The sequence below is a fragment of the Meira miltonrushii genome (genome assembly GCF_003144205.1).
Source record: "Meira miltonrushii strain MCA 3882 unplaced genomic scaffold FA14scaffold_1, whole genome shotgun sequence".
Taxonomy (NCBI): Eukaryota; Fungi; Basidiomycota; class Exobasidiomycetes; order Exobasidiales; family Brachybasidiaceae; genus Meira; species Meira miltonrushii.
The window spans coordinates 4,874,225-4,891,828 of NW_020289943.1; the positions used below are offsets into that span (position 1 = coordinate 4,874,225).

At 42.6% G+C, this 17,604-nt stretch overlaps 11 protein-coding genes across 11 annotated transcripts; 7 read left to right on the forward strand and 4 right to left on the reverse strand.

Moving 5' to 3' along the window:
• Positions 1–215: 215 nt before the first annotated feature.
• On the forward strand, positions 216–962 carry FA14DRAFT_177842 (uncharacterized protein; the record flags this gene model as incomplete). Its single annotated transcript, XM_025500785.1, has 1 exon — positions 216–962. The coding sequence occupies one exon, from the start codon at positions 216–218 to the stop codon at positions 960–962; it is 747 nt and encodes a 248-aa protein (XP_025358881.1).
• Positions 963–1,159: 197 nt separating this feature from the next.
• On the forward strand, positions 1,160–1,891 carry FA14DRAFT_177843 (uncharacterized protein; the record flags this gene model as incomplete). The annotated part of the gene is made up of 1 exon (XM_025500786.1): positions 1,160–1,891. One exon carries the CDS (start codon positions 1,160–1,162, stop codon positions 1,889–1,891), a length of 732 nt encoding a protein of 243 aa, XP_025358882.1.
• Positions 1,892–2,109: 218 nt separating this feature from the next.
• On the forward strand, positions 2,110–2,847 carry FA14DRAFT_153902 (uncharacterized protein; the record flags this gene model as incomplete). Its single annotated transcript, XM_025497644.1, has 1 exon — positions 2,110–2,847. One exon carries the CDS (start codon positions 2,110–2,112, stop codon positions 2,845–2,847), a length of 738 nt encoding a protein of 245 aa, XP_025358883.1.
• Positions 2,848–2,959: 112 nt separating this feature from the next.
• Positions 2,960–4,061, forward strand: FA14DRAFT_160050 (uncharacterized protein). The gene is made up of 2 exons (XM_025498507.1): positions 2,960–3,893; positions 3,956–4,061. The coding sequence occupies exon 1, from the start codon at positions 3,127–3,129 to the stop codon at positions 3,808–3,810; it is 684 nt and encodes a 227-aa protein (XP_025358884.1). The 5' UTR covers positions 2,960–3,126; the 3' UTR covers positions 3,811–3,893; positions 3,956–4,061.
• Positions 3,962–5,445, forward strand: FA14DRAFT_143667 (uncharacterized protein). The gene has a single exon (XM_025497218.1). The coding sequence runs from the start codon at positions 4,287–4,289 to the stop codon at positions 5,322–5,324; it is 1,038 nt and encodes a 345-aa protein (XP_025358885.1). The 5' UTR covers positions 3,962–4,286; the 3' UTR covers positions 5,325–5,445.
• FA14DRAFT_160051 (uncharacterized protein) lies at positions 5,446–6,365 on the reverse strand. The gene has a single exon (XM_025498508.1). It carries the CDS (start codon positions 6,250–6,252, stop codon positions 5,536–5,538), a length of 717 nt encoding a protein of 238 aa, XP_025358886.1. The 5' UTR covers positions 6,253–6,365; the 3' UTR covers positions 5,446–5,535.
• Positions 6,366–6,735: 370 nt separating this feature from the next.
• On the reverse strand, positions 6,736–9,019 carry FA14DRAFT_171225 (SKN1-domain-containing protein; the record flags this gene model as incomplete). Its single annotated transcript, XM_025500319.1, has 2 exons — positions 6,736–8,513; positions 8,712–9,019. 2 exons carry the CDS (start codon positions 9,017–9,019, stop codon positions 6,860–6,862), a joined length of 1,962 nt encoding a protein of 653 aa, XP_025358887.1. The 3' UTR covers positions 6,736–6,859.
• Positions 9,020–10,085: 1,066 nt separating this feature from the next.
• On the forward strand, positions 10,086–11,771 carry FA14DRAFT_177849 (uncharacterized protein; the record flags this gene model as incomplete). The annotated part of the gene is made up of 1 exon (XM_025500787.1): positions 10,086–11,771. The coding sequence occupies one exon, from the start codon at positions 10,086–10,088 to the stop codon at positions 11,769–11,771; it is 1,686 nt and encodes a 561-aa protein (XP_025358888.1).
• An 855-nt stretch (positions 11,772–12,626) lies between these two features.
• Positions 12,627–14,490, forward strand: FA14DRAFT_116934 (general substrate transporter; the record flags this gene model as incomplete). Its single annotated transcript, XM_025496203.1, has 3 exons — positions 12,627–13,607; positions 13,668–14,000; positions 14,074–14,490. The coding sequence occupies 3 exons, from the start codon at positions 12,627–12,629 to the stop codon at positions 14,488–14,490; spliced, it is 1,731 nt and encodes a 576-aa protein (XP_025358889.1).
• Positions 14,491–14,943: 453 nt separating this feature from the next.
• FA14DRAFT_160054 (uncharacterized protein) lies at positions 14,944–15,683 on the reverse strand. Its single transcript, XM_025498509.1, has one exon. It carries the CDS (start codon positions 15,675–15,677, stop codon positions 15,012–15,014), a length of 666 nt encoding a protein of 221 aa, XP_025358890.1. The 5' UTR covers positions 15,678–15,683; the 3' UTR covers positions 14,944–15,011.
• A 1,390-nt stretch (positions 15,684–17,073) lies between these two features.
• On the reverse strand, positions 17,074–17,526 carry FA14DRAFT_28161 (uncharacterized protein). The gene has a single exon (XM_025502122.1). The coding sequence runs from the start codon at positions 17,410–17,412 to the stop codon at positions 17,173–17,175; it is 240 nt and encodes a 79-aa protein (XP_025358891.1). The 5' UTR covers positions 17,413–17,526; the 3' UTR covers positions 17,074–17,172.
• Positions 17,527–17,604: the final 78 nt, after the last annotated feature.

Consider the following 17,604-nt stretch of genomic DNA (forward strand, 5'->3'; position numbering starts at 1 on the left):
TGATGTGCACAAATATTTATTTTTGTGAATTGAATTTTGTTAAAGATACTAATGCTTCATTCGACGGACACAGGGAGAATAAATGCCAAAATTGAGTACGCTGCATAATGTATCATGTCTCGGGGCAGACATGTTGTTTAACAAAGTAATCGTAAATCAAGTAAGCCATTCTTCCTCTTCGATCAGCCCTCATTATCAAATTACCCTCAATCAAAATGCACCTCTTCAATCCCTTCTTTGTTGGATTAATAATCCTGCGTCTAGCTTTATACTCTGAAGGATACTCATCCTCCTCATCTGATTCAACTTCTTCATCATCTTCTGATTCTTCGAGCTCTCCATCTCTGACTCATACAAACGCAGTGCCAAGCGCTCAGCTGCATTTGACTTCTAAAACAGCCTTAGTATCCCTTCCACCGCTAAATGATGCTCCTCAGAAGCTTTCTCGACCTGATCTAAGTGCAAAAATACTATCAAAGTCAGAAATTTCCGAATTGAAAAAAATGCGAAAAAGAGTTAAGAATGCAAATTATGCGAGGGAAAAACGTTTAGCAAATCCTAACCATGCTGCAGAAGCAGCTCGAAAATATCGTGAAAAACGGAAACAAGATCCTAAAAGACAGGAAGAATATCGTGCTTATCGTCGTGAATACGAACGAAGGGCCAGACTGAAGAAAGCCCATCAGCTCATTCAGCCCACTGTGTCTTCTGCGGGGAAACGCAAAGCTGAAGATGTTAAAGGAGATCCTGATTACAGAGCTAAGCGAGTACGCTCTAATTCAACCATTGCGCATCCAGACAATTCTGCAGGCAATCAAACAGAATTACAAAAAGTACCAGCAACCACAAACCAGCATAGAGATCGGCCAAAAAGTAGAAATATTCTTCGATTCAAACTTTCACCTGAGGCTCTGAAGAAATATCATGCGGATAAACAGCAAGGCACTTCAAAGGATAAGTAGCTTTGCGTATAATCACAAGTGAACAGCCTTCTCGGGGCATTCAATTTCTTTAATCACACAATTGTACTGCTTTATATGCTCTTTTGTATATCTTTCATACTTTGCCAGCAGGCATCTGTCCTCAACCATCACTTTTTATAGAGAAGAAAAGTGAAACCTGAATTTCTGAAAAGACTAAGAACTTTCTCACTACTAGTATGCATATCAGACTTGTCGTCTTTCTCTTGTTCTATCTTTTTACCACATCAGCTCTCGGAAGCACATCTACAGCGAGTTCTTCAAGGACTAAAAGTGATGTCGCGGTTTCTGCTAGCGCAGAGGAAGCAAGTTCTCCCGGAATAACCTCAGGCAGCATCAAAGACCCTCAATTTTACCAGCAAGCTGAGCCAGTAAAGGACAAGAAAAGACAAGCACATCTGAGAAAGATGGCATATCAAAGGGAATGGAGAGCCTTGAATCCCGAAAAGGTTAAAGCAGCTGAAGAGAGATTCAAGGTGAAGTACAATAAGGATCACGTACGAAAAGAACGGAAAAGACTATATTTAATAGAATATCGAAGACGTAACCGAGCTGAACGTATCGAGAAAGCAAGACGAAAGATTGAAGATGATGTCTCTCAGAACACAAAGGGATCCAATACCTCTAACCGAAATGCTGACCAGCCAGCGAACAAGCGTAAAAGCTTGCCAATCAATGATTTGAAAATTGCTAAAAAAGAAAAAATTCCAGGACACGGTCATCAGTCTCTTGGGGATCACATTACTCAAGGAAGTGTAAATATACATGCACAAGCAAAGAAAAGTGAAGGTGAAACTCCTCGAAATGAGCCAGAAGTGCAATCCTCACGAAACATTATTCGAATCCGTCTTCCGCCAAGAAAAGATCAAAATAAAGAAGAGAAACGTTTCAACAAATCCGGTTTTTTGTAGTGTATATTGTACTCAATACTATTCGGTATACTCTCTTAACTTGTGTACATAGTTAATGAATGTGGTAGCTGCATTTTGAGCGGGGCAAAGGATTGCAGAAATTACACAATTTTGAGATTTTTAAAAATTGCGTTGAAGGATATGTTAAAGTAGTCTTTTGCATACGATCAAATAAGACAAGTCATCGTAGATTGTCGCCCTTGTATATCACTTAAAGCATGATGATCATCTGGGTAACTTGGATTCTTCTACACTTTGTATCATTTTGCACAGTGGCACAAGCAGTTAGCACTTTAGCATCGCATTCAGGCTCATCAGAATCTAACGATATCACTGGCATTCATTCGTCTGAGGACAGGATCAACGTGGTCCAACCAGAAAGAGTAGAAATGGATAAGGAACGGTTGAGAAGGTTCAAAAGGATGATCTACCAACGAAATTACAGAAAAAAGTATCCCGAGCGAGTCAAAGCAAGCAACGCAAAATTTCAAGATAAACGCAACAATGATCCGATCAGAAGAGAACATAGAAGATTGTACAAAGCAGAATACGCCAAGAAACATCGAAGACCATGGCCAAAAGAAAGAGCACAGGAAAAGACAGAACAACAGCTGGCTAATCAGACGAATTCAGAAGCTGTACTGCCGAGAGGAAAGCGCAAGAGGATTGATTCTGAGGATGAATCTAAAGCACAAACTACTAGAGTCCGTACTTATGGACGACCTCCAATGTCAAGTGCATTTTTGAATCACCGGGCAAGTGAGACCGGTAACCACATTGAAACAGAGCGGGCAGCTGTTCGATCTGGTCATTCCCTACAGTCGAAAAGTCCACCAAATTTGGAGAGAACAGTTCCAGAAACACACAAGTTCAACTTACCGAATGCTAGAGAGCGATTCAGACTTCCTCCGCGTAAAGGCAAAAAAGTAGATCTTCACAGTGATCAGTCTAGCTAGGTGTTTGTGTACTTTTGTTGTATTCTTCATAAACAGATGTACAGCCTTTTGACAAATTTTGACCGCATACACAAAAGCAATGCTCATTGCACTGGTAATAGAGCACCACTGTTCACTGTCAGCCCTATCTGACAATATTAAGATTCCGATTGTGTACGCAAATGGGGCTTCCAATGTACATGGTGGCTCAGTGTGCCTGATTTGTGTTTGGTTCCTGAGATGTAGCATGATACCGTTTACCAAGTAGCTTCTTCATCTTGAGAATTTCAGTTTGGATCGATGGCTATGAAAGCAGGGATTTCGGTCCTCCTACTTTATATCATCCAGTGTACTGGAGCGATGTCGCATAGTTCTGCGTCTAGTGACCCACTATCGGATTCCGATATAGGTCTCAGAAAAATGATGGGTGGTGCTACACCACTTGGCAATCAGAAAAAAGAAGATTTTTCATCTCGTGGCAATGATTCAGCATCACAAAATATAGACGAGATCCAACGGCGACGGCAGAGGAATGTTGGCTATGCAAGAAAGTACAGGATGTTACATCCACAAAAGGCAAGAGACGCTGTACGTAGGTATAAAGAGAACGTGAAGAAGGATCCAATCAGAAGAGAACGAAGGCGATTGCAAATGCAAAAATATAACGCAGATTTTAAGCAAAGACAAAAAGTAATCAAAGCTCTTGAACAAGCTAAACTAAATACAGGTGAAACCAGAAGAGAAGATGTACCGCAGGGCAAGAGAAAAGCGAAAAACCCTGAAGGTGAAAGTTCTGCCAAACGTCCTAGGATTCTACACTATGGTCGGCCGCCAATGTCCAGTGCTTTTATTCGATCTGAAGCAGAAAGGTCAGCAATGCAAGCTGCCCGAAATGATGAAGCAAGCTCACAAGAGCCACGTCGCATTTTACGAATCAAGTTGCCCAAACAGGACGCAAAGCCCTCGTCGTCCAAGAAAGAATGAATTCAATAAGTTGTGTAAGCCCGGTTTAACATGCAAGTTGAATACAAGCCCATGGAGTTTGTCATCGGTTGGCAAAAGTGGCGCTAAAGAAAGAGAAGCTAAACAAGAAATCATGCTATTTATCAATTATGCACTACCTACTCACCTTACACAAATAAACAAACAATAAAGTTTATCCTTCAATCAGAGGATGTGGCTTATTAGTCTTCCTGCCATGCGGTCTGGTCGTTTAATGGCCAGGCTAATTGTGTAAGGGGTACGGGTAGATGTGGTGGTCCATTCGCACGTCTTCCTCTTCTCTGTGGCGTGGTTTAACCCCCACCCCAGTCAGTGCGCTCGGTCTTCCGCTCGCCGGCTCAGCAATCATCTAGATGAAGTGGAGATTCATACTTTTGACTCGTTGTAAATGTATATAAAAGGAGGTTATTCCATACAGCAAGTCACACTAATTCCCCCCCAATGGACATACTTTAACGATGAAGAGCGTAGCAATTGCATTCTTGACCTCGTTGTGGCTTTCAATCCTTTCTCCAACATTCTCCGCTCCTACTCTGGAAGCCTCTCATCCAAAAGTAGGCTCTACATGGAAATGGTACCAACTCAAAGGAACAAAATGCGCTGATGGCAGTGAGACAGGGTTTGGATTAAGCACATATCCAAATGCCAAAGAGACTGTTCTCTTTTTTGAAGGTGGAGGTGCATGTTGGGATGCCAACACCTGTTACAAGCTCATGACAGCCTCATTCGTCACAACTGGCTTCAAGAAAGAATTGTTTGAGAGTTTTGCTGTTCCTACCTTGACAACAAATCGAACAATAACACTTCGCAATGAAACCGTTGCTAATCCGTATCGTAAGGCGAATTACGTTTACATCCCTTACTGTACCGGTGACATTCATGCCGGTGATTCAGTGCAAAACTATCCAGGTGCTAATCGAACAACATATCATCATGGATTCCTGAATGGTATTCGCATCACAAGTGAGATTGCTAAACGATTGCCAGACACAAAGCGAGTTTTGGTTACTGGCGAAAGTGCTGGTGGATTTGGAGCGGTATTGCAATATCCTCACGTTCAGAAACGTTTTCCACACGCTCGTATTGATCTTTTATCGGATTCGGCAATCGAAACAGTCGGTTTCCTTGACAGTAAGCCGCAATGGCATCCAGTCGTTCCAAAATGCAAAGAATGCAATGGAATAGAGTTCAATTCTTACTTACCAGGAGAAGCATTAGCAACTCCAAAGAGTAGATTTGGCGCTTTGGCATGGAAGACTGATACTGTCTTACCACTCTTTTACAACGTCACAGATGCTTCATTTGCACCAGTCATCACTTCCTACTTTCAAAATGTTACCCAAACAAAGACCGACAATGCGAAAACGTTCAGAGCTGATGGATCAAGTCATGTCGTTGGTGAGCACACATACGCAAAATCATCCGATGGCATGGTCTATGTCGATTGGTTGAACAAGTTCCATAGTGACGATCCTAGCTGGACATCAGCACTTTAATACTGTGATGATGATGAATGAATGATGATTGAAGAAAGCACAGTCCAATTTGGGTCGATGTGTGCGGCTTTACTCTCACGCGTAACTCGCGCTCATAGCCGGAAAGGAAAGATATATGCTGAAAAAAAAAGATTCACAATTAAAGAGCGCGCTGGGCTTCGTCATTATTATACATCATTACTGTCATCAACATATTATCGGTTCCGCCTTTTCAAGCAAGGTAAGGTGGTGGAGGACAATCCGACAAAGTTGACACGAATGAATCTTCACTTTCGCCCTGAGCTGAAGATGAGATCGACCTTCCTTTTTCGCTCCAAGTATTCTTTGTGATATCCCGTCTGAATGTGCGTTTCTGTAAGATCAATGATGATCCTTTCGATTCTTGGGTAAGGTATGATTTGCAACTGTCAAGTGTTCGGTTGGCCATTCGTTTCAGCCTGTCTCCTTTGCTGGTGGGCTTCGTTTGCTCTTTGACTATTTGCACATGGATCGAATCGGTACTGCCGACGATGTATACGTGTCTGCTCATCGTATCAAATGCGACCTGCTCATAAGGTACTTCTGTGTATTTGTTGGTCAATACGATTGAAAGCTTTCTATTTTGATCTGTGGAGCTTCGAGAGTTTATCGTAAGGAATTCATTGGTGGCAAGCTCGTTCATATCGTTTGTCGAAGTCATTGTGGATAATGCCAAATCTTCTTGAACCAAAGCAAATCGTTTTATAGAAGTAGTCACCGGTCCTGAAGAATGTCCCCAAGCATCAACTTGATGACCTTGATTGTGAATGATTCGATATAATCTTATTTGAAGTACGTGAGGCACTTCAGCCGAAACGCTGCTTTGATCAAAGGTCACATCAATCACTTGATTGCCGAATTTATCCACCCGTCTTTTCAACTTTGGTCTTATTTCGTTTCTGTTTAGCATTGCGATGATGATGGTAAACAAGAATACAAAAGAGTTCATCTATCATTGTTATGATCTATTTTTGTTTCTATACGGGATATCGACAGCCGTTGAAAGTTTTGAAAAGTAACCGGAAGATCCGCCCACTAACAATAAAACCCTTTAGAAATTTTTTATCTTATCAAAAAAAAAATCTTTTATACGCTAATCGGCTAACAATTCTATTTCAGGCACTTCACCCCTCAAGCCCTTCTCCCGACACGCTCCTGCAAAAAACTCTTTCACACACTTACACCCGATGATTCAGCTTTTGTGCCTGATCGAGTGCGATTGCAATGGTTTCTCTCTCTACCAGCCTCATAACGGGCTTCTTTGTTCATCTCTTGTTTCCAACCCCCTTTTCTCCGATTTACCGATCGAGCACACCATACTTTAGCTGTTTGATGACCCGTGCATGGTCATCTACGGTCTTAAAGCCGGGCTTAGAAAACACACCAAATGAAACATCTTTTTGTCATTGCATTCACCAAAATATAAAGAATACGAATCAAAAGTCCGTAAAGATGGAACATAAAGCAGGTAGAGTATATATCGAACATGAAAGAATATCATAAAATCGCGTTTGATTTTATTGCCAATTATTACCAACTCCTCTGTATTCGTATGGCACAGTCGTGTAAGGTCCTTGTCCATACCCATTTGGTCTGAAACGACCAGGATAATTTCTAGGCTGTTCCGAACATCCATCCCCACCGTTGTAAAGCCTATTCCGAGGCCATAATGCCCCATATCCTCCATGACTTCGATCACCGCCCCAAATAGTGTAATTAGGATTGGTGTATGCTTCCCAATGACGATTAATGTAATCGCTTGTCGGTCTATCTGGTGGATCACATCCGATATTTTGTTTATTCTTTGCTTGATAAACACGAACATAATCCACTTGCATTGTTCCAGGGAACGTAATTCGATCCCAATCAATAGCGCCGAAACCATGAGAGATGGCCAAGTTCATGATAATATACATCGGTTCATCCGGCATAGGTCTTTGTGAAACTCCAGCAAGCGGATCATATCCTAATGCCGATGAATACAATGTCCAAGCTTCTTGTCCGTCCATGTACCATCTTGCCCAACCATTCGGACCAGGTTCGTATTCAACACCCCAAACACTAAACGTTCCTCCAGCGTTTTGATAGGATTGTTGATTCGTCTTTGCTACTGCAGATGCTGCCATTTGTAAGACACTACCTTGATACGAATTCAATTGGACTCGATCGTTGGCATTAGTATGTCCTAAAACATATTCTGTGCCGGTCGTGTTGAGAAGGTTGTATCCTTCCGTTGCGGGCATATATTGACACGAAAGGGAAAGAGATCCTTCTCCACCGTTCACTTGCGCTTCAAACAGGTCCAGTTCAGGAGCACTTCTACCAACATACGATCCATCTGAATGCTTTGGTCCAGGATGATCATCGTCCGGACAAGTGCATGCACTCAACTTTTGACCCGGTTGCCAAGAAAGATTCTTTGTCTTATAGATTCCGTTGAAAGGTACATTACCAGATGTGATGGCAGCTGGGGGACCTAATCCGTCTGGGTCAGTTTGATTGATCAATGTACCTCTATCACACGTATCGTACGAGAACGGCCATGTTCCTTCTGTCGTGGCGCCGTAGTTTGCCCTTCCCAAATTGCCCATCGTCCAGATTGCAGGCCACCATCCACTGACATCCGGATCACCTGGCAAGATCACAGCGGCTTCCAGATAACCTCCTGTAAAGCAGAATTGATTCCAAGATGTGACTTGACCACTTCGATAATTGAGGTTGTTGATCTCCATATTGGAAGCTGTAATAAGTAAAGCACCATCTTTTGTCGTTACGGCTGCAGGATCGTACCATTCCAAATCAGCTGTACCATGTGCATACAAGTTAACAGCTTCCCAAAAAGGATCTTCACCGGGATAAAATGATCTTCCATCTGTGTTGAATTCATCACTGAAAACCAGATTCCAGGTTTCATCGCTATTCCTTCCCATATTCTTGATTCTGTATACGTTCTGTGGTGTATCACGATCGATCAAGCCATTTCGAACAGATACGAGTTGAGAAAGATCGGGAACTTGTCCAGTCATGTTCACACCCCCAAGATTAAAGCCGCCTTTGTTGCCCTCTTTTCGTTTGATAAAAAATTCGTAAAACATTGGATAACCCATAAACATGAGTAAGACGCCGACAATCAGAGCAATAAGTGTTCCAAGATTCAAGCAACACCTTGAACTACACGTACGATGTGAAAGTTCTTTGTCCGGATTATGGAAGTCATCATCATCTTCTTTTTCCAGTGAATGCTAACGGCTTGGGTCGTTATCCAATGCAGCCATATATGAAATCTTTCTATGTTCTGTGCTGAGTTGAGATGGCGATGACCTTTGCGAGTTTGCACTGCTTAGGCTATCACTGTTTAAAGGTCCATACCTGTGCGGTCCAAACACAAAAGAGACAGAATTTGGCCTGTGTCGAGGCTTGGATGGAATTGGAGGTATGTTGGTAGTGTTGAATGCAGTCGTTGAACCAGAACCAGGCAGAGAATCGGGCATGGCTTCATCCGTTGCAGCAGAAGGTTTTCTTGATCGTTCTCCCATAAGAGATGCTTCTTGGGTTGGAGTTCTGAGTGATTCAGAACTACTATTATCACTGATCGTCGCTAATTGTCGACCGATTGATGAATGCGCTTCTACTTCTGCCTTATCTTCTTGTGTACTTACTGCGCCATACCTCGACATGTTCTTGACAGTATGATACGATATTTCTTCTGGTGATGGAAAGGAAAAATGATTAAAATGTAAAGCCAAACAAATGTCTTTTGATGACAATCTTGTCACCCTCCGAATCAAGATTGAAAATAGAAGCGGGCGCGCAACGACACCGCCTCACGATTGAGGGAGATATGAACAATTTCGTATTTTGACCTCTCACAGTTCTTGCACAGCACAACCCTCATTGTCTATCTGCGGAGTCCTTTAATCCGATCACGGCGCCGAATTTTGTCGAAAGGCGTTACAAACAGAGGAGGTGCGCTGGCGCATTCCGTTACCGTTTGATTGTGAATGAAATGCCATCATCTTTGACGTTGTTCAAGTGCCATTTCGTACAAAAGCATGTTGCTTGATGAATAGAAAAGGGGTACATAATGAGATTCTCCCCTGCAATGAGCTCCTTTAGGCCTAATTTAATCAATTTGTTCCCTTGGCGTCCTCTTCCTTTCCCCTTTATGAGTCAGAATAGGTTCAATGGGTGATTACGAAACTCTGAATCCGCACAAATGCGATTCATGTGCCATTATGTATAGCTTTAAAGCAAGAAAAGGGTGCATCCACTTGGCAGCGTTTTGGTGTTCGGCTTGCAAGCTTGTGATCCATGATTGTATGCGATTATTTGGTGGATCGAGAATGACTGATCATAATGTCGTGATAGCAAGAAGGTACAGCAAAGCCATTGTAAGGATCCAGTGTGTTCATATCTTGCACGCTTTTGTTCCCTATGCTGCTTGAGAATGCAAATGCTTTCTCCATGATTGTGGTAATGATAGATAGGATTTCTGATTGTCGGACAATTAAACATGCAATCAATACGCAATGACAGCGATTAGCGTGTTTGTTCTCATACATGCGTACATACATCACTTCTTGCTTCCCGCCCTTGAGGTACATGCATCAACGGATTTTAACTTTACTTGCATGGCTCACGCCATACACTTCTCCGCGGATTTTGCTCAGCATACACTCAGCATGATTCCATCTCTTCCACCGACGAACTCGATGTCTCATTATCACCTCACTCCAACCGCGCATGGCAACCAACGACAAGAATATGACTAGCACGTACGAGTCACTACGAACATTATCATTACACGAACGATTCTGTTTGGTAAGAGACAATCTTGGCATTCCACCTCTTTTGTGCGCCCTTTCGACATTCCAATTGAATGACAAAGATGATCTTCAAGGGATACAAAGCAACGTTGAGAAGCGGATACAGTATCTTCTCGATTCCGTTCCACTTCTTTCTTGTTTCATAGAAGACCCAAAAGCCACATTTGCAAACTTTGCAAGACGAAGGGATGGTTCACCATACCAGTCAAAGGACATTCTGGTGCGAGATGCAATCAACTGGTCACAAGAAGAAGACCAGAACAGTACAATCGAAGAGAGACACGCATTGATGGAAGTTCGATTGATCGAATGGCAAAAAGAGCACCTTAGACCACGCATCGACAAACCATTATGGAGAGTTCACTTTATTCAATCGTCTGCTCAATCCGATTTGATCACCCTTGCACTGTCTATCCATCATGTTCTTACGGATGGGAGAGCGATGATCAACGTCATGGCGTTCTTGTCTGCACCAGAATACCAACCGCTTTCCTCTCCGGAGATCTTGGCAGGAACAGTCGCTTTAAAAGAGATTCTACCTCCGCGAAATGAAGATGTGATGCCCTATGTCAAAGCATCAATATTGATGAAAGTTTGGCTTATCGTGAAGGACAAGTTGCCAAGTCTACTACCAGACTTTATCCGGAGATGGTTCAATCTGCAAGCACCTTGGCCAGCGGGTGCGTTATTGAAGGATGCTCCTTCACCGTTAACAGCTGAGATTAGCACACATGTCATCATGTTCAGAGGAGGCGATTCAAGTATTGCCAGACCGAGAGAGCGCATTTATCCATCATCAGTTCTTGATCCTCTCCGAGCCAACGGAAAGAAATTTGGGATTCCAACAATTCATCCAAACGTTCATACGGCCTGCTTGATTGGGTTAGGCGCAATGCTGAAAATGGATGAACGTACAGAAGATAAATCCACTATTCTTCTTACAACTCACACACCAACCACTTTACGCAATCTTGGAGAGCATGGAACAGTTTCGGGTAATTTCGTAGGCGCTTATGTTCATTCTCAGCTGGTACCAAAAAAAGATGATAAAGTATGGAGAATGTCTCGTGATTATCTAAAGGCTTTAACAAGTCCAAAAACAAAGATTGCCGCTCAAAGATTGTGGAGCTTGTTGCCGGTCTTGTTCGCCAAGGGTAGATCGCTCAGATACGAGAGATCGTCAAAGCGAACGGCCGAAGCGCCAACTGTAGGAGAAGCGTATCTTTTGGGCAAGATCAAACAAGCAGATGAAGGAAAGGCTACTTTAGGGTCTTTGGAAATCAGTAACCCTGGCATGCTAACACCGTTGGACAGTAGAATTGTTGGTGTCTCATGGATGCAAAACACAAGTCCTACTGCCAGTACAATGGGCGTAGATGTTTGTCGTTGGAAGATTGCAAAAGATGACAAGCTGAACGAAGGCGCAATTAATGATGGTCTAACGATTAGTATAACGATCCAAAAAGGCATTTTTGTTACCCCCCAACAAGAGAAAGCCTTTGTTCATCACGTTCGTCGTGCAATGAAGTTGCTTCTTTTAGACAAATGGCGAACGGATATCACCGTTGGTCAACTGACTGAAGCAATAGAAGCGGTTGATTGAAAGTATAATCATTAGGCCTTTCCTGTATAGACACCGAATATTCACCGGTCATTACGTATCAGCATTTAACAATGAAGCCAAAGCATCTTGTGAGTGTGTCATGTTGGTTTGAATTGCAACAACCAAAAGTTCGGTAAGATTGTTATCTTCGGCTTTTTCGCCGTTTCACCGTACATACTACATTGCGGCATCTTCTGTTCGGTCCGAGACGCACGCAGCGCCTGCTCTGAAATAAAACCGTTGACCGGCAAGCTTGACCGGTAACGTTTTAGCCAAAGCATAATTTTCCCCACAGTAAGCCACGGACCGTTGTGCCTCTTCACAATCTCCCGTGCGAAAGCTGAGTTAATTAATTAATTCACTGTGCCTGCGCCATGGAGAACAATCTATCTACAAAAAGTCACCGTTTTCCTGCACAAGGGTACGGATAGCTCTCATCAGAACGTTGTCCGTTTACTATCAGTCTTATTTTGACTAGTAGCAAACCTTGCATTTCTCTCATTTCTCTTTGGCAATTACCAAACTCCCGCAATACCCGTCAATCTGTTCTTGTTCCTGAAAATTACCAAATGAGGCTTGTCCCCACAGAAACATACAACATCCCCGCACTTGCATGGGGTTGAATCTGACCGGCTACCTTGATCGCATGCACGGTTTCAGTCACGGCATGCTTTGTCCTCCTCGGCAGGGTTTATATGGTGATGGTAGGATTGAATCTATATAAAGGGAGCATACGACATATGATCATCATTCCCGCGCATACAATCTCCTCCTCCTTTCCAACTTCGCCAAGGTTGGTGGACATAAACATACCCCGTCAAACACACATCCCCATCAACCAAAATGGTCGCTCCTATGAATGCTCCAATCGCACACGTTGACAATGAATTACAACGTCGTCGTGCAGCTTTGGCAGGTGAACCAGGTGTGAAAGGATTAATGCAAAATGCACGTACGACGGCCATAGCAGTCTTTGCTTCCATGGGTGGTTTAGTCTATGGTTATAATCAAGGAATGTTTGGTCAAGTTTTGAGTATGAATTCGTTCAGCAGAGCTGCAGGTACAGACGGAATCAGCAATGCAACATTAGCCGGTTTACTCACTTCTATTCTCGAATTGGGTGCCTGGGTTGGTGTTTTGTTGAATGGTTATTCGGCTGATAAGCTTGGTCGTAAGTTATCTGTAGTCGTCGCTTGTGCTGTTTTCGTGATTGGTGTAATCGTTCAAGCTTGCACAAGTGGTGGTAAATACGATACCATCCTTGGTGGAAGATTTATTACTGGTTTGGGCGTAGGATCCTTGTCTATGATTGTACCATTGTACAATGCTGAATTGGCACCTGCTGAAATTCGTGGTGCTTTAGTCGCTTTACAACAATTGGCAATCACATTCGGCATCATGATTTCTTATTGGATCACATACGGCACAAATTTCATTGGAGGAACAGGTGACTCACAATCAAGAGCAGCATGGTTAGTTCCAATCACGATTCAAATCTTACCTGCACTCATCTTGGCTATTGGTATAATGTTCTTACCTCAATCTCCACGTTGGTTAATGGATCAAGGACGTGATGAAGAATGCTTGCAAATCATTGCAAATTTGAGACGTCAATCGGTTGACTCTCCCTTGGTTCAATTGGAGTACTTGGAACTAAAAGCACAAAAGTTATTCGAAACTCGTATTTCTCAACACGATCACCCTGACTTGCAAGATGGAAGTGCTTCGAGCAACTTCAAACTTGGTCTTGCCGGTTACAAAAGTTTGATCACCAATCCATCTAACTTCCGACGAACAATGATTGCCACCTTGACGATGACTTTCCAACAATGGACTGTGAGTATAAATAATTGAAAAACATGTTTGTTCACGGCTCACATTTTAATCTTCCTACAGGGTGTCAACTTCATCTTATACTATGCTCCATTTATCTTCAAAGGCTTACACTTGGCAGGTAATACCACCTCTTTGCTCGCTTCGGGTGTCGTTGGTGTTGTGATGTTCTTGGCTACCATTCCTGCGGTTATGTATCTGGACAAATGGGGTCGTAAACCAACTTTGATTGCAGGTGCCATCGTTATGGGAGCTTGCCACTTTATTGTTGCTGGTATCATTGGTCAATTTAACGAACGTTGGAACTCCAACATGGTATCTTCTTCCACCAATTCTGCCGGTTGGGCTGCCGTTGTTTTCATTTGGATCTTCGCAATCGGTTTCGGTTTCAGTTGGGTGAGTGGCAGTACTTGTGTTTTGATATGTCTAGGAGTGATGCTGACTAATAAAAATCTCTTGTTTTTCTTAGGGACCAACCGCATGGGTCGTCGTTGCTGAAGTGTTCCCACTCGGTCTTCGTGCAAAGGGTGTTTCAATCGGTGCATCTTCCAATTGGCTCAACAACTTTGCCGTCGCAATCTCCACTCCCAAATTCGTTGCTGCTGCACCTTACGGAGCATACATCTTTTTGGGCTTAATGTGTGTCATTGCATCCGTTTGGGTCTACTTTGTCGTTCCTGAAACCAAGAACAAAAGTTTGGACGAATTAGATGCCGAATTTGGTGATGAATCAGGACGATCAAAGATGGAAGCAGAAATGATGCTCCAAGCTCAACGTGATGTCGGTTTGCTCTCTGTTGCTGATATCGAACCAAGCGCTCTTCACGAAAAGTCTGGTTCCTCTATCGATCATCATGAAGAAAAGGAAAAGATTGGTACTCCCTGAGAGTTTCGTAAAAGGTGCTTTAACTAAGTTTTGTTGCTTTTGTATTTCTCTTGCCTTCTCATGTTACCCGTCTTTCTCGAAAATACTTATGTCTTGGATCACCCTCTATTGAATATGAGCGTGCGTTTGATCTAACAGAAAGCCTAAACAAATCAGTTAACAGTCACCAGATTCATTTTCTTCCTTAGGGCGTCAAATGCTGAGGAGAGCCAGCTCCGCTCTGAAATTGCACTTTGACATCTCTTTTGCGGATTTCCCTGCTGTGAGGAATGGTTCAGCAAGTCAAAGCTTTGACGTCCGTTTATTCCAGATCACTACCATTCATTCTCGTTTACGTCTTCAAAATAAAGCTAAATTAAGGGCGCAGTACGTTCAATGATTGTAGAAACGGCAAGAAGAGTTACGCAAATTGATCAGTGATGCTGCGAAAAATGCTCAATTCTATTGAAGAATGTTCATATGAAGAATACATTAGGTTTCCAGATTTCCTTTGCTTTAGAGTTAGGCGATCGTTCATGCTCTTAAAGCTTCTTGACGTCGAATACTGTAAGTTTGTAGTTTGTGTTTGACTTGGTTACGAGTACTCTGTCAAGGCCATTCTTGTCATAAGTCCCAAAGAACGCATTTGGCAAGTCGTAATCGGCATTCTTGTTATTGGGATTACCGGTCAATTCCAAGGTGACATATGCTCCACCAGCTTTATCATCTTGATGCTTAGCTTCGAACCATTGTTTGTCAAGACGTTTGCTTTGCGGCGTACCAATCGTGTGGAAACGTAAGATGTGACCGGTGTACGTTTCACCATCGAGTGTAAGTTGATCGGTTCGCTTTTCAGCAGTAACGACGTGATTTGTGACGGTAAATTCGTCAACTTTGAGTGTGCCATATTCTTTTGAGCCTGAGTTCCAGCCTTTCAAAACACACTTTTCGAAAATAAAATCCGATGCGCCTCTGCTCCATTGTTTTGTGATATGATCATGTTCTTCGCCAGATATCACATCAACCCTATACCCGCGTTGATCTTCATTAGCTGTATTTGTCAGCTCTGACAGATCGGTCACATGCAATTTCCCTTTATAGGTTGGCGTGCAGGATGCAGTTGATGTTCCGTTGTTAGCAGCAGACGCAGCCAAACAGACGCCGCCAAATATTGTCAAAGAGATCAAAAGAGGAGTAATGAATTTCATCCTCGAGAGTTGGTTGTACGGAAAGAAAGAGCAATTCAAAATTTGCTTGCTTTATATGCACCTTCTTCCTCTCCCCACGTATGATCGTACACACAGCAAGATGTTCCATTGGACAGGTTCAAGTACGCGGATCACCGACATTCACATGCAGCATCATTTAGCCTGCGCATGATAATATACTCGGATTCACACCAGACAAAGTGTGATTCGTCAAGTAGCAGATCAAAGACGCTCGTGAACAGAAAAAGACCTTCGAGTGGCTCAAGCTATGAAACAAGTTCTGGCTCAAGTGATGATGAGGTAACGTCTGAGGCAATATCCAGAAATGGAAAAGAGAAAAAAGGAATCTTTTCCACGCTTCATGGTAAGAAGCAGTCTGAAGCAGGAAGTAGTGGAAAAATTCCGGCGTGAGTAATGATTGGAGAAAAGGAGGAATCGCAACCGCCCAAGATGGATCCGGAGCAAGACAAATGCAGATTGAGAAGCCGATCAAGCATCAAGGTAACTCCGACGAAATGCAATTATATTCGGCAAGATACCCACGCAACAAGAAAAACCCCGAACGAAAAACCAAAATTTGGCAATTAAAAAATAAGCAAGATAAGCCAGCTCAATTATTTACTGGTTGAATAAATAGAAATCCGCTCAGAGATATTCACGACGAACTTTACGAAGATATTGAATTTCCACAAGGCACAACAGTTCATGATGCTGTGAGAAATGCAAACAAGCTCAAAGTCACACATGACCTTTACACTCGACAAGATCATGTCTTTAAGAAAAAGAGAAGAGCTTCGGAAACAGAAGCACAACTGCGAGACCGAAAATGCAAAAAGGCACCGACAGGTGGGATCGTTTGTGAGCGCTGAATAGGTCAGTTCCTCGCTGTGAAAAGCGTCTTTGCTTTATTGCGTTGTCTTTTGATTGACTGTTTCCAGTTTCCAAAACCCCCCAAAAAAAAACCAAAAAAAGGGTCCGATGACGTTATTCTTCAAGTATTACGCTATTTCTGTTTCCTTAGTCCCAAGTACATATCAATATATCCTGTTCATTGAAATTGTCTGCAGTAAAAATTTCTCGTATGAAGCCTCGAGCCTGGCTACTTAAGAAGGCTGAGTTCAAGTATGTATGCACGTATAAACAGCCCGACCGTTGGCTGACAAGATATTTGTGTTTGACATATGATTTGGAATGGGCGTTATCGTATAAAGTCGAGCATGCAAATACTACAACTTTCCTGAATGAACTAATTTACAGCTTACCGCTTCACTCTCAACAACATTCGCAGCCAGAGTGAAGCCGCCAAAAATTGCCAAGGAGCTCAAAGCAGAAGTGATGAATATTGAAGCAGTAGCTAAAAGATTCATAGAACCAGATCATGTGCCCAATTTAACCATGTAGCTCGTTGTGACAGATTTGCTGAAATGTCCTACTTTGCGGAAAGAAGCAACAGATAGAAGCGGGGCAAAAATTCAGTCAGTACAGCACATCATCATCACTCAAAGCTAACGCTTGCAAATGAGGCAGTGTGATACAATGAAGAGTTGAGGAGAATTATGCAAGATGTTGTGTATGAAGTGAGACTGTGGATTGGAACAAATACTCTTATATGCCCCGTTTGCATACACAAATGAAAAAGTTGCAAACGTACTTTAGAATTTCCAAGAAAGACCGTATTGCTGGAAAAAGATATAAAAATGCTGATGAGTATCGAGAAAGGCTCAATAAGAGGCATTCTTGAAAGAAAAAGGAGGAAAAATAAAATAAGTGATCTCAATGACTCTCCTTCACATGGTGATTAATTGCCAACTGACCAATAAGATTTCTATAAGGAAAGCGGGCGTATGATGAATGACGCGTACTGATTTCATGGCTTACGTACGAGAGTGATAATGTGCCCGTTAAGCTCCCGTTGAACTCTAGGCCT